The 16,046-nt window shown below is 47.7% G+C and overlaps 1 protein-coding gene across 2 annotated transcripts in view; it reads left to right on the forward strand.

Annotated features, from left to right (window-relative positions):
- phldb3 (pleckstrin homology-like domain, family B, member 3) overlaps nucleotides 1-16,046 on the forward strand; it is a 54,867-nt gene that overhangs the window by 12,090 nt on the left and 26,731 nt on the right. The window contains exons 2-3 of one of the 2 annotated variants that reach the window (XM_002939142.5): nucleotides 9,060-9,313; nucleotides 14,993-15,124. In XM_002939142.5, the coding sequence (XP_002939188.2) occupies nucleotides 9,080-9,313; nucleotides 14,993-15,124 (366 nt within the window). In that variant the 5' untranslated portion in view covers nucleotides 9,060-9,079. The remainder of the gene's footprint in view (nucleotides 1-9,059; nucleotides 9,314-14,992; nucleotides 15,125-16,046) is intronic. The other variant, XM_004916391.4, reaches the window with a different exon arrangement.

The raw sequence follows: 16,046 nt of genomic DNA on the forward strand, positions 1-16,046 counted from the left end.
GTCTGAATGTCTTTATAGGTCTTTATAGAGGCCAAACAAGTTGTCACTTGGCAGGTTGGCCTATAATTTAATGACCCAGATGGTTTATATGAGACTTGATGCAATGTTGGAAATAGAGATGAAAGATAGCAGAGATAAGAGGGCTGGTATTTTTTTCTCAAAACAAGTGGCAACCCTAGGAACATTAAATGGCTACATCTGGCTATGCGGTGTGCCCATATTGCCCATAATGTCCAGTATGTATGGAGAACTGAATTGTCTTCTACCATGCCCATTTTTAGGGTTATTATGGCCAATGTTCTTCCTATGTTCTTCTCAGATTGGCTTATTTGGGGCATTGCATGGATGTTCATATCACCCAATAATCAATCCATGGGGCAGTTAGTCACATAACTGCCTTAAGGTGCCCATACACCTTCAGATCCACTCGCTTGGCCACCTACGGGTGGGCGATATCGGGAGAATCCAGGCTAATTTAACCCTGGGGCCAAACGATCGTATTATAACAACGGGTATAGGAAAAGTCAGTCCGGGGGCCGCATCAACAAGCCGATGTGACTAGATATTCTAACCTGCCCGATCTGGCTGATTTCAGGCCAGATATCGGTTGGGCAGGCCCGTCGGTAGTGCCCATACACGGGCCAATTAGCTGCCGAATCTGTCTAAGGGACCGATATCTGCAGCTAGAATCGGCCCGTGTATGGGGGCCTTTAGTCAGGAGTCTTTTGTCCCAATTAAGGCTCAAATCAAAGTACGAGTTTGAATCCCGAAATGGGTAAAATATGGATTAGATACAAAATTTTTGATGATCGCAAACATCATGAAAATGCTTACGAAAAAATCGTATTAGTCAAGATAATATCGTATTGGCTATTCGAGAGCCACAAAATTTTTGTATCCAAACGATCGTAAATGGCTGGAAAACATTTCTGGTTTTTATCCCTCTGTGCATGATTTTGGAAGCCTCCCATAGGGCTCAATGGCACTCTGCAGCTCCAACCCGGCCCAAGGAAAGTCTCCCATAGGGCTCAATGGCACTCTGCAGATCCAACCCGGCCCAAGGAAAGTCTCCCATAGGGCTCAATGGCACCCTGCAGCTCCAACCCGGCCCAAGGAAAGCCTCCCATAGGGCTCAATGGCACTCTGCAGCTCCAACCCGGCCCAAGGAAAGTCTCCCATAGGGCTCAATGGCACTCTGCAGCTCCAACCTGGCCCAAGGAAAGTCTCCCATAGGGCTCAATGGCACTCTGCAGATCCAACCCGGCCCAAGGAAAGTCTCCCATAGGGCTCAATGGCACTCTGCAGCTCCAACCCAGCCCAAGGAAAGTCTCCCATAGGGCTCAATGGCACTCTGCAGCTCCAGCCCAGCCCAAGGAAAGTCTCCCATAGGGCTCAATGGCACTCTGCAGCTCCAACCCGGCCCAAGGAAAGCCTCCCATAGGGCTCAATGGCACTCTGCAGCTCCAACCCGGCCCAAGGAAAGTCTCCCATAGGGCTCAATGGCACTCTGCAGCTCCAACCCGGCCCAAGGAAAGTCTCCCATAGGGCTCAATGGCACTCTGCAGCTCCAACCCGGCCCAAGGAAAGTCTCCCATAGGGCTCAATGGCACTCTGCAGCTCCAACCCGGCCCAAGGAAAGTCTCCCATAGGGCTCAATGGCACTCTGCAGCTCCAACCCGGCCCAAGGAAAGTCTCCCATAGGGCTCAATGGCACTCTGCAGCTCCAACCCGGCCCAAGGAAAGCCTCCCATAGGGCTCAATGGCACTCTGCAGCTCCAACCCGGCCCAAGGAAAGTCTCCCATAGGGCTCAATGGCACTCTGCAGCTCCAACCTGGCCCAAGGAAAGTCTCCCATAGGGCTCAATGGCACTCTGCAGCTCCAACCCGGCCCAAGGAAAGTCTCCCATAGGGCTCAATGGCACTCTGCAGCTCCAACCCGGCCCAAGGAAAGTCTCCCATAGGGCTCAATGGCACTCTGCAGCTCCAACCCGGCCCAAGGAAAGTCTCCCATAGGGCTCAATGGCACTCTGCAGCTCCAACCTGGCCCAAGGAAAGTCTCCCATAGTTCTCAATGGCACCCTGCAGCTCCAACCCGGCCCAAGGAAAGTCTCCCATAGGGCTCAATGGCACTCTGCAGCTCCAACCTGGCCCAAGGAAAGTCTCCCATAGGGCTCAATGGCACTCTGCAGCTCCAACCTGGCCCAAGGAAAGTCTCCCATAGGGCTCAATGGCACTCTGCAGCTCCAACCCGGCCCAAGGAAAGTCTCCCATAGGGCTCAGTGGCACTCTGCAGCTCCAACCCGGCCCAAGGAAAGTCTCCCATAGGGCTCAATGGCACTCTGCAGCTCCAACCTGGCCCAAGGAAAGTCACCATACCGAAGCTTGAATGATTCCGAAACTTGTACTCAGCACGACAAATACGATTTTGTCACACAAATTGTCTCGCTTTTTGTGGCAAAGTACGAAAAAGTTGCGCAAATTAACAAAAAAGTCGCAAAATTGGATTCGGAAGCGATTCAAGGTCACACTTGGACGGTCTTCCCAGTGGGAAAGTAGACATATCAATGAACACACAATACTAGGGCACCAATAGGGTCACATTAAAGAGACAGATTACCCTACCTACCAGTTTGCCAGTACAATGAATCCCAACAAGGGCAACTGAACTTATTTATGTTTGATCAAGTATTGGGCAAGAACCTTCCTCTCCTGTATGGCAACATTCCAGCTTCTTGATGTCTTCCCAACCACGTGCCCGTAGGCTGACATTTGTGCATGAATTAGTACACTACGGAGGTGTGCAACCATGTGCAGGTGTGTGTGGGAACAAACGCGTCGGGACAGGCTTGAAACGAAATAATAGCATTGTCTGACCCTCACCATTAACGGCTGTTACGCCCAACCAATGAGAACAAACAGCGTTTCCAACTCTCACGTTGAGACAAGGATTATTTTATAACTTTCCGGAATTTTTTTGTATTCTCTAGATCCTGGAAAAAATAAAAAAGCATTCTCGTCATACTAACCTCCCAAACACCGCCTTGTAAAGCAGTAATATATAGGACTTTTCCGTTTGAATAGAGACGCATGATTAAGTGCTGGATATAGGAAGAATGTAAAGTGACCAGAATGTTTGTTATTTTGCACCATTAAAGTCCTAAAGTGGGGAATGGGACGTAGAAGGAGCCATTTAGAGAGAAGGCTTTGCAAATAATAAACAAGGGGCAATAAAATCTAGTTAGCTTTTCCCGTAGTGGCAAGTCTAATGCTATTTTGCCTTCCTCCAACCTGTCATTTCTCATGTTTGTGGGTTCTGGGGTCACATGTTTCTGGGTACTGGGTCACATGTTTCTGGGTACTGGGGTCACATGTTTCTGGGTACTGGGGTAACATGTTTGTGGGTACTGGGGTCACATGTTTCTGGGTACTGGGGTCACATGTTTGTGGGTACTGGGGTCACATGTTTGTGGGTACTGGGGTCACATGTTTGTGGGTACTGTGGTCACATGTTTCTGGGTACTGGTTCACATGTTTCTGGGTACTGGGGTCACATGTTTCTGGGTACTGGGGTAACGTGTTTCTAGGTACTGGGGGGTCTCATGTTTCTGGGTACTGGGGTCACATGTTTGTGGGTACTGGGGTCACATGTTTCTGGGTACTGGGGTCACATGTTTCTGGGTTCTTGGGGTCACATGTTTCTGGGTACTGGGGGGTCACATGTTTCTGGGTACTGGGGTCACATGTTTCTGGGTTCTGGGGGTCACATGTTTCTGGGTACCAGGTCACATGTTTCTGGGTACTGGGGGTCACATGTTTCTGGGTACTGGGTTCACATGTTTCTAGGTACTGGAGTCACATGTTTCTGGGTACTGGGGTCACATGTTTCTAGGTACTGGAGTCACATGTTTCTGGGTACTGGGGTCACATGTTTTTGGGTACTGGGGTCACATGTTTCTGGGTACTGGGGTCACATGTTTCTAGGTACTGGAGTCACATGTTTCTGGGTACTGGGGTCACATTTTTCTGGGTACTGGGGTCACATGTTTCTGGGTTCTGGGGGGTCACATGTTTCTGGGTACTGGGGGGTCACATGTTTCTGGGTACTGGGGTCACATGTTTCTGGGTACTGGGGTCACATGTTTCTGGGTACTGGGGTCACATGTTTCTGGGTACTGGGGGGGTCACATGTTTCTGGGTACTCGGGTAACATGTTTCTGGGTACTGGGGGGGTCACATGTTTGTGGGTACTGGGGTAACATGTTTCTGGGTACTGGGGTCACATGTTTCTGGGTACTGGGGGGTCACATGTTTCTGGGTACTGGGGTCACATGTTTCTGGGTTCTGGGGGTCACATGTTTCTGGGTTCTGGGGGTCACATGTTTCTGGGTACTGGGGTAACATGTGTCTGGGTACTGGGGTCACATGTTTCTGGGTTCTGGGGGTCACATGTTTCTGGGTTCTGGGGGTCACATGTTTCTGGGTACTGGGGGTCACATGTTTCTGGGTACTGGGGTCACATGTTTCTGGATACTGGGGTCACATGTAAAATAAATAAAGAATATAAATTGTATTATGAAACTATGGTGATGCATAACTAGTAGGCCCCCCGACTGAATATTTCAAAATGAAGACCCCGTTCAGTCTGGAAGCATTTTGAGTGCCCCATATGGTCCCCAGTTCTTGGCAATTAAACATAATGTTAGTAGATACCACAGACTAAACCACAGAAACAAACAGTAATGTCATCATAAAGCTCATGATATAAACATCCTTGGAAAATGAATGGCAAACACACACATGACTCAATGCTCCTGAGATTCTCCATGGTTAAACTGTATACTTTTCTGCCTTCCTTTCCCTGTAATCACTACCGGGGGGGGGGGGGGGGGGATGTTCCGATTCTTTGTTACACCATTGGGCAGTTTATGATCATTCCTATTTGCCATAAAATTTCACGGGGCAAATCAGCAACTAGTTTATTGTACCAGTCTAGTGCTGTAATTGTGTACTCGTGATGGCATGACCCCCTCCAGCCCAATAGATAATGACTGCCTATGGCATCTTACAGAAGCCCCCCTACAGAATACCCAAAATGACAATCCGGGCCCTGGTGTTGTGTATCATCAGTTGGTTTTTGGGTGGGTTAAATAATGTAATCTGCAGGAGAGGAAATGAAGAGAAGCCATATCTCCTCATTACTTGCAGTTCTGATTGTACCATGTGTGGCTCCTTTTATGCTCTCTGTCCATTAGGCCCTTTGGCAGATCCATTGGAGAGTGTAGTAGATCAGCTCATCTATGGCCGCTTTTATACTATCGCTAACAAATATCTGATTCATGTCTCTGGGTTGCTAACGTAAGATAAATCTGCTATGACATTACCCATTGGTACCCAAAATATGGGGTTTCCGCCCAGTAGGGCTGAGAGTATAAGTTTGTTGTGAATGCCTATTGGCTCTCATAGATACTGCTTGGAGCCCATCTTGGTGGTCCATTAGATCAAGATTTCTTTGATGTCTTAGATCAAGGACCCCCAACCTTTTTTTTTTTTACTTGTGAGCCACACTCATATGTAAAAAGTGTTGGGGAGCCACACAAGCATGAAAAATGTTCTTTGGGGGTGCCTAATAAGGGCTGTGATTGGCTATTTGGTAGCTCCATGGGGACTGCTGGCCTGCAGGAGACTCTGCTTGGAGTCTCTCTGCTTCCAAAACCTGCCTCCAAGCTAGAAAGGTAAAAAGAAGCAGCTACTTTGAGGCAACTGGTTGGGGATCACTGTGTTAGATATTTTTGGAACATAGGCTGTTTCAGCAATGTTTTTATGCATCTTAGCTCCTTTTTAGGCGCTAAGGGGGTGGCCCTGCCCAAATGTTGGCCCTCAAAGGGGAGCTTCATCCAAATAAGCCTCAACAAACACTTAAGGTGGCTGTACACGAGCCGATTGTAGCTGCCGATATCGGTCCCTTGGACTGATTCGGCATCTAATCGGCCTATGTAGGGGCACCAATAACGGGCCTGAAATCGTCCAGATATCGATCAGGCAGGTTAAAAAATTTAGTCGGATCGGGGGCGTTATCGGCTCGTTGATGCGGTCCCCGATCCGACTTCTCCTATACCTGTCGTTCTAATTCGATTGTTTGGCCCCAGGGCTAAACGACCGAATTAGCCTGGATTCGACTGATATCGCCCACCCGTAGGTGGGGGATATTGGGAGAATATCCGCTCGCTTGACAACATAGCTGAAGGTGTATGGCTTTACAGAATTCCTCCAGACAAACCATTTCGAGTGTCCACTAAAAGCTACTTGCTGATTGGTTGCTATGGGTTACTAGACCTGAACTTTGAAACCTTACAGCCACATGAAAACACTGTACAACCTGTGGTGTAACATCTGTTATTGCAAGCTCCAACATGATCATCAGCCAACTGCTGTATAACCTGTGCCCTCTGCATGTACATGAAGCAATAAAGCCACTGAAGTGTTAATAAGAGCCCAACATTACCGGTGCCAGTGACTTTCCTATCTTGCAGCTGTTGTGTCGCTATAGACAAAAAGAGGAGCCCAGGGGAGATTTTTAGATCTGAATATTTAATGGAACAGCCTGATCCTCCATTGTTGTTCAAGTTACAATGTCTTCCGTTGGTTGGGATGAAAACCAAAACTTCCTCCCTTACAGTTAAAAGATAAGAGAGACGCGAATCCAATTTAGAAATGAACACACCTATTTAGCGTTGTTGCTCTTTTCTTATTGTTAGGGAGCATTGATGTTGGGAGCCCTTAGTAACCAGTTGGCATAAGATTTCTGCCATGCTGAATGCTGCGCTTTTGCAGCAATGCCATTGGCCAAGGATTATTTTTAGTTTTTGCAGAATGCCCCACCTAGTGGCAGATTGGTGAATGTAGTTACAAGTAACTCTAAACAGTAAATAAAAATAGAAAACAAAAGAGAGGGTGTTCTTTAAACATTAAATAGTTGCTGATTTTTGATTGGCAAGCTGTCTAAGAGTAAAATGGAGGATTAAGCAGGTATATAAATAGCTGTATATTCCAGCGCTGTGGGATCAGCATACAAAATACTCAGGTCAGCATGACGGGCTATGGAAAGATGTGCCACGCAAAGTGCAAGGTGCTGAGTGGAACATTACAATGGGGCTGGTGTGAGAAACATAGGAAAGTGCTTAATGTCGTTTTTATGGCTGTTTGCCTTTGCACTGATATATTATGAATGATAACGCACATTCCTAAAAGTTAAATGCCGGAACGTGAGTTTGTGTTGTATGGCACAGAGCACTTGTACGTTGGTTTATATACTCTATTTGCAGACCAAGGCAGGTCTTCAGGGGACACCAACCATGAAACTCAGCTTTCTGATGACTGAGAAGTGTCAAATACAATAGAGTTATATGTGGACAAATGTTTTCTTTTCTTTGCTTTGGATGTTGGGCACAAAGACCAGAACAGTTTTTGGCATCCCAAAACTGCACGGTGCATATATCAGCACTGAGGTACAGAGCCTTGCCTTGGATGGACTAGTCAGGGTTACCGAGCTAGACTCACCTGCATTGGATTCACCATAGAATTCAGGGAGCATCATTAGGGGCAGGTCTAGTTGGGGTTATCTGATCATAATGCAGATATCTACTGGGAAGGTTTGGAGATACCTTCAGGTGAGGACTACATTGGGTTGAGGATTCCCAGTTGATGGCAGATCCAATGTCATGGAGTAATCATAGTAAGACACCAAGAACCAACCAAAACAATTCCTGTAGAATACTTATTATAGCATAGGTAGGGGGCTCTTTAATTTATAACCAAATGATGTTGTCTCAGGCCTAGGTAGACATACCTCCCAATACTATCAAGGGACATTGAAGGAAACTGACCAAGCTCTCCTACCTTTAATACGTTACTTGCTTTCCTTTGCCCAAGTTTAGTTCTGCTTCACCCTGGAGTCTTGGGTAACAGCATTTTGTACTCTCCTGGGGCCAATACTGTCCTAATTTTATTTATAATAAAGCAACAATATTGCCATTATTGTCTTTTTGGCCAAAAGGAGAACCTGTCCCACCACAAACAGTAAGAGCAAAACAGAAAGCTCTAGGAAGTGTGGGAAGCCCCCAGAATAGTAGCTGTAAATGTTCTACCAGAACAGCTGCCTCACTGTAGACATTTTTATAAATGGAACAATAACATGTTGTCTGTGGGTATTCCCATAACCTGCTGCTTTACCACAGTTCATTTAGAATGTCCTTTTGGAACTGACAGAAAATTCCGGATAAAAATCTGCTGAGAATGCAGAAGTTCTTCAGATCAGTGAGGGTAGTTTTTGAAGCTACTGGAATTTTTTAGAAGGTTTATTTTGTTTCGCTATCATTTATCTTCTTGGTCTTCTCATATTATTGCCAATTGCACCATATATCTGGGAGGAGGGGGAGGATTTGTGGGTAAGAGAGGAAACCACCTTAAATGCTCATACTTGCAGGGGATAGTCAGTGGGAGAGGGGTACAGTATTTAGGTGCTCATAACTGCAGGGGTTAGGCAAGGGGAGGGGCAAGTAGGTTGAAGAAAACACTATATTACATGCCCATGTCGGGACAGGTACAACAATTTTGACTTAAAGTCAAGAAAAGCAGTGTAAGTGGGTGAGAGAGGATGGTGACGTGACTATTATTTGAGAGTATTACTTTGGAAGTATCCAGGGCCGGCCTTAGGCCAATAGGCCTTATGAGCTATTGGATCCAATAGAGCCCGAACCCATGGGGAACCAGCGGGAATAAGGTGGGGTTACATCATCAGTCACATGGAGAGAGTGAGAGGCAGGGACTATTTGCCCACCCAGCCCAGGAACCCTGTGGCAGCTGCCAACACCTTGTGCAGGGGTCTCACCAAAATGGTTCCCATCGTTTATAAGATTGACCCTGAAAGTATCCATTGATTTGATTGGCCCTACATATGGATAGTGTGCCAGCCTGTAACTGTGCCAAACCCAAAGTAAATCTATTACATATAAAAATGAATCCTGTGCTCAGTTCTTAACTCTTCTTCTCTTTCCACACAGAGGGCCAACCCCAGTAACCCATGGTTGTAGGAAACCCAGGATCCCTCCTGGGCCAATCAGAGCTTCCTGTTCCTCGGGAGCCAGCCAATCAGAAAACCAAGCCTATGTCCCCAGAGCGAAAGAGTGAGGAGGAATGTCGGTGTGAGCCCCCGGCAGAAGAAGTGGAAAGAGATTCTGTATCCTCTGAGGGGGGACGTGTGACTGACAGTACCGATGAGGAGGAGTCCAGCAGCACAGAGAGCGTACCTGCCCAGGTAAGTGTCACCCCAGGAGGAACCTTTTGCCCCCCAAGGGGCCTCTTTGACTCTGTCCAGTTCAATTGCCCTCTCTAATCAACCCTAAACCTGACACACTTGAATTTAAGCTAAAGGAACTCCTACCAAAAGACTATAGTATTTTGCACAAATAACAAAAAACAGACTAAAATGGAGTCATCCAATCACAGTTGAAGATTCCATGTAGAACGTTCTACAAACTGAGACAGTACAGGGTTAAAACATCCGTCATGTGAGATCACTGGGTTCCCAGATACCAGAAGCTGTTGAATAGCACTTTAAGATAAATGGTGTCGCTCTGCCTGTATAAGGCACTTATAATAGGACAGGCCTGGGATAAAGCGAGACCAACCGTAAATTTTATCTGAGCCTCACACTTTCCACTGACGTCTTTGAACTCTACAAGTGACAGGGGGACAATGAGGCACGGAACAATAATCTGGAGCCAACGGGAAACTATTTCGAGTATGTTGTATTGTTGTAACCTGGTTTGTCCCCCATGCTTGACAGGGACTATTTCCTGACTAAGATAAAATGATTTGTACCCTTTAAATACCCACAGCTTCCATAGGCTTGTATAGTACAGGCATGGGACCCATTATCCAGAATGCTCGGGACCTGGTGTTTTCTGTAATTCGGATCTCCTACCTTAAGTCTACTAAACTGTAGTTAAACCCACTAGGATTATTTTGGCTCCAATAAGGAGTAATTATATCTTAGTTGGGATCAAGTACAGGTACTGTTTTATTATTACAGAGAAAAGGGAATCATTTAACCATTAAATAAACCCAATAGGGCTGTTCTGCCCCAATAAGGGGTAATTATATCTTAGTTGGGATCAAGTACAGGTATTGTTTTATTATTACAGGGAAAAGGGAATCATTTAACCATTAAATAAACCCAATAGGACTGTTCTGCCCCCAATAAGGGGTAATTATATCTTAGTTGGGATCAAGTACAGGTACTGTTTTATTATTACAGAGAAAAGGGAATCATTTAACCATGAAATAAACCCAATAGGGCTGTTCTGCCCCAATAAGGGGTAATTATATCTTAGTTGGGATCAAGTACAGGTACTGTTTTATTATTACAGAGAAAAAGGAATCATGTAACCATGAAATAAACCCAATAGGGCTGTTCTGCCCCCAATAAGGGGTAATTATATCTTAGTTGGGATCAAGTACAGGTACTGTTTTATTATTACAGAGAAAAGGGAGTCATTTAACCATGAAATAAACCCAATAGGGCTGTTCTGCCCCCAATAAGGGGTAATTATATCTTAGTTGGGATCAAGTACAGGTACTGTTTTATTATTACAGAGAAAAGGGAATCATTTAACCATGAAATAAACCCAATAGGACTGTTCTGCCCCAATAAGGGGTAATTATATCTTAGTTGGGATCAAGTACAGGTACTGTTTTATTATTACAGAGAAAAGGGAATAATTTAACCATGAAATAAACACAATAGGGCTGTTCTGCCCCCAATAAGGGGTAATTATATCTTAGTTGGGATTAAGTACAGGTACTGTACAGAGAAAAAGGAAACCATTTTTAAAAATGTGAATTATTTGATTAAAATGGAGTCTATGGGAGATGGCCTTTCCGTAATTGGGAACTTTCTGGATAATGGGTTTCCGGATAAGGGGTCCGATACCTGTATAGTGTATTGTATAGTGCTTAATAGAATATTCAAGAATCTTAGCACAGACGTGACGGTACTGAGAACAGACAAGTGCACGGCTTGCACAATACAAGATATTTATAGTAAACACTTCATCATATCTCATCCGACTTCTCCCTCACATTCCGGCTGATGTCACCCTGATACCTTAGAATGAAACCCAAAGGGAGGGAGCGACCAATGGCCAGACATCTCCATAGCCAGCATTAGAACCCTGCAATAGATATTCACATATTTGTGATTTTTAACTCTCTGCATTCATTACTGGCTGATGGACTCACTGGCCATAGAGACATTTCTGCGTGTTTCAGATTTTTTTGCTGGGGTTTCACATGTAGGCCTTCGGGGCAGTTTAACATGGGAAACAAAGTTAAAAACATAAAGCACATTGATATTTCGATTTTTTTTAGTGTTTAGTTCGTCTTCCCCTTTTCTTTTAGAGAAATACAAAGTGGACTTCCTGATTCTGCAGTGAGAAAAAGAACTTTGTTCTTTTCTAAAAAAAAGATAAATTTACAGAGAGGGCCAATCAGTATGACTTTATACCTGCTACCCCACAGCCCCAGTCCCTTCCCAGGGGCTATTATCCCCCCACTGCTACTATAGGCACCATCTCTCCCTACTATACCTGCTATCCCACAGCCCCAGTCCCTTCCCAGAGGCTATTATCCCCCCACTGCTACTATAGGCACCATCTCTCCCTACTATACCTGCTATCCCACAGCCCCAGTCCCTTCCCAGAGACTATTATCCCACTGCTACTATAGGCACCATCTCTCCCTACTATACCTGCTATCCCACAGCCCCAGTCCCTTCCCAGAGGCTATTATCCCCCCACTTCTACTATAGGCACCATCTCTCCCTACTATACCTGCTATCCCACAGCCCCAGTCCCTTCCCAGAGGCTCTTATCCCACTGCTACTATAGGCACCATCTCTCCCTACTATACCTGCTACCCGACAGCCACAGTCCCTTCCCAGAGACTATTATCCCCCCACTGCTACTATAGGCACCATCTCTCCCTACTATACCTGCTATCCCACAGCCCCAGTCCCTTCCCAGAGGCTCTTATCCCACTGCTACTATAGGCACCATCTCTCCCTACTATACCTGCTACCCGACAGCCACAGTCCCTTCCCAGAGACTATTATCCCCCCACTGCTACTATAAGCACCATCTCTCCCTACTATACCTGCTATCCCACAGCCCCAGTCCCTTCCCAGAGGCTATTATCCCACTGCTACTATAGGCACCATCTCTCCCTACTATACCTGCTATCCCACAGCCCCAGTCCCTTCCCAGAGGCTATTATCCCACTGCTACTATAGGCACCATCTCTCCCTACTATACCTGCTATCCCACAGCCCCAGTCCCTTCCCAGAGGCTATTATCCCCCACTGCTACTATAGGCACCATCTCTCCCTACTATACCTGCTATCCCACAGCCCCAGTCCCTTCCCAGAGGCTATTATCCCCCCACTGTTACTATAGGCACCATCTCTCCCTACTATACCTGCTATCCCACAGCCCCAGTCCCTTCCCAGAGGCTATTATCCCCCCACTGCTACTATAGGCACCATCTCTCCCTACTATACCTGCTATCCCACAGCCCCAGTCCCTTCCCAGAGGCTCTTATCCCACTGCTACTATAGGCACCATCTCTCCCTACTATACCTGCTATCCCACAGCCCCAGTCCCTTCCCAGAGGCTATTATCCCACTGCTACTATAGGCACCATCTCTCCCTACTATACCTGCTACCCGACAGCCACAGTCCCTTCCCAGAGACTATTATCCCCCCACTGCTACTATAGGCACCATCTCTCCCTACTATACCTGCTATCCCACAGCCCCAGTCCCTTCCCAGAGGCTCTTATCCCCCCACTGCTACTATAGGCACCATCTCTCCCTACTATACCTGCTATCCCACAGCCCCAGTCCCTTCCCAGAGGCTATTATCCCACTGCTACTATAGGCACCATCTCTCCCTACTATACCTGCTATCCCACAGCCCCAGTCCCTTCCCAGAGGCTATTATCCCACTGCTACTATAGGCACCATCTCTCCCTACTATACCTGCTATCCCACAGCCCCAGTCCCTTCCTAGAGGCTATTATCCCCCCACTGCTACTATAGGCACCATCTCTCCCTACTATACCTGCTATCCCACAGCCCCAGTCCCTTCCCAGAGGCTCTTATCCCCCCACTGCTACTATAGGCACCATCTCTCCCTACTATACCTGCTATCCCACAGCCCCAGTCCCTTCCCAGAGGCTATTATCCCACTGCTACTATAGGCACCATCTCTCCCTACTATACCTGCTATCCCACAGCCCCAGTCCCTTCCCAGAGGCTATTATCCCACTGCTACTATAGGCACCATCTCTCCCAAATATACCTGCTATCCCACAACCCCAGTCCCTTCCCAGAGGCTATTATCCCCCCACTGCTACTATAGGCACCATCTCTCCCTACTATACCTGCTATCCCACAGCCCCAGTCCCTTCCCAGAGGCTATTATCCCCCCACTGTTACTATAGGCACCATCTCTCCCTACTATACCTGCTATCCCACAGCCCCAGTCCCTTCCCAGAGGCTATTATCCCCCCACTGCTACTATAGGCACCATCTCTCCCTACTATACCTGCTATCCCACAGCCCCAGTCCCTTCCCAGAGGCTCTTATCCCACTGCTACTATAGGCACCATCTCTCCCTACTATACCTGCTACCCGACAGCCACAGTCCCTTCCCAGAGACTATTATCCCCCCACTGCTACTATAGGCACCATCTCTCCCTACTATACCTGCTATCCCACAGCCCCAGTCCCTTCCCAGAGGCTCTTATCCCCCACTGCTACTATAGGCACCATCTCTCCCTACTATACCTGCTATCCCACAGCCCCAGTCCCTTCCCAGAGGCTATTATCCCACTGCTACTATAGGCACCATCTCTCCCTACTATACCTGCTATCCCACAGCCCCAGTCCCTTCCCAGAGGCTATTATCCCACTGCTACTATAGGCACCATCTCTCCCAACTATACCTGCTATCCCACAGCCCCAGTCCCTTCCCAGAGGCTATTATCCCCCCACTGCTACTATAGGCACCATCTCTCCCTACTATACCTGCTATCCCACAGCCCCAGTCCCTTCCCAGAGGCTATTATCCCCCCACTGCTACTATAGGCACCATCTCTCCCTACTATACCTGCTATCCCACAGCCCCAGTCCCTTCCCAGAGGCTATTATCCTCCCACTGCTACTATAGGCACCATCACTCCCTACTATACCTGCTATCCCACAGCCCCAGTCCCTTCCCAGAGGCTATTATCCCCCCCACTGCTACTATAGGCACCATCACTCCCTACTATACCTGCTATCCCACAGCCCCAGTCCCTTCCCAGAGGCTATTATCCCCCCACTGCTACTATAGGCACCATCTCTCCCTACTATACCTGCTATCCCACAGCCCCAGTCCCTTCCCAGAGGCTATTATCCCCCCACTGCTACTATAGGCACCATCTCTCCCTACTATACCTGCTATCCCACAGCCCCAGTCCCTTCCCAGAGGCTATTATCCTCCCACTGCTACTATAGGCACCATCTCTCCCTACTATACCTGCTATCCCACAGCCCCAGTCCCTTCCCAGAGGCTATTATCCCCCCACTGCTACTATAGGCACCATCTCTCCCTACTATACCTGCTATCCCACAGCCCCAGTCCCTTCCCAGAGGCTATTATCCCCCCACTGCTACTATAGGCAGTATAGCTGCCTTCACATTTTCTGGACCCAGAACATCCTTCCATGCCTGGACGCCTAACACAGCTCTTTTGATAAGGCCCATCTTGTCACCCACCCCCCACGCACAACAGACATTCTGAGGCAGGGTGGGTGTAGTCTATTACATAGAATGCTTCATGAAGGGCTTATACGTTGGTTTCATGTGTCTTTGATTTCTTGTGTTTCTCCCCAGCAGGAGAAGGCCGTTGGCAATGAGGTTCAGAGGTGCCTGGAGGCCAAGCAGCTGAAGGTCATGGCCCATATATCAAAGCTGGAACAGAGTCTGAGGGAGCTGCAGCTGCAGAGAAGGGAGCTGAACATAGAGGTAACATATATACATATAATATTTGTATGGTTACCAGGGCCTCCAAAGTTATGGCCCTGCCTGTGTGGCATGGGCCCACAAAAGTTTATGTAATAAAAGTTTCTCAACTAGTAACTCATAGCAACCAATCAGATATTTGCTTTCAGTACAGCTTAAGCCACGCCGCTGATTCACCCTGGGCATGCCCTGTTATGCCCAGCCATGCCCTTGATTCCATCAAACCCCCGCCCAATTTCCTGGTAAGCCTGTCACTTTCGGAGCCTGCACTGCCTAAATGGCAACCACTGGGAGATGTGGCCTGGCGCTACCATAACCCAATAGTGGACAGCTTGTCACCTTCTGATGTTGTTTATAAACAGCTCCCAGCATCCCACTGATGGACGGATGATACCTATCATTGGTGTTGTGACTGGGTCGCTACCTCACCCCTTTAGTACCAGCCACATACAGTATTGAATCCACATGCTGCATGGCTAGTTAGCAATTCAATTAGATGCACACTGCATGGCTGCATTGGTCCGTGTTCTGCAGGGCCCATAAGGGTTGGGTTTTTTCCTGGTGTCCCACTGGCCCAGTCTGACCCTAATTACCCCAATTGGTTGACAGGTCTGAGGATGTGGACTCAGGGTCGGATTGAGCTGCCGGGACACCGGGAAAAAACCCAGTGGGCCCTGGCGGCCCAGATCCGACCCTTGCCGGCGCCCTGCGGGGGGGTTTAGGGGGTGCACCAGGGGCCCCTAGGGGGTGAGGGGTACTTGGCCGGTGGGGGCACCTGCAGGGCCCCTGGGGCGGCAGCCCCGGTGGGCCCTGCACCCCCCAGTCCCATCCTGTGTGGACTCAATATGTGGAGGTATAAAGGGGTAAGGTGGCAACTGTACTTATTACTTCATTACATATCCTCATTATTTATCCTCATTATATA

Source organism: Xenopus tropicalis, chromosome 7 (genome assembly GCF_000004195.4).
Source record: "Xenopus tropicalis strain Nigerian chromosome 7, UCB_Xtro_10.0, whole genome shotgun sequence".
Taxonomy (NCBI): Eukaryota; Metazoa; Chordata; class Amphibia; order Anura; family Pipidae; genus Xenopus; species Xenopus tropicalis.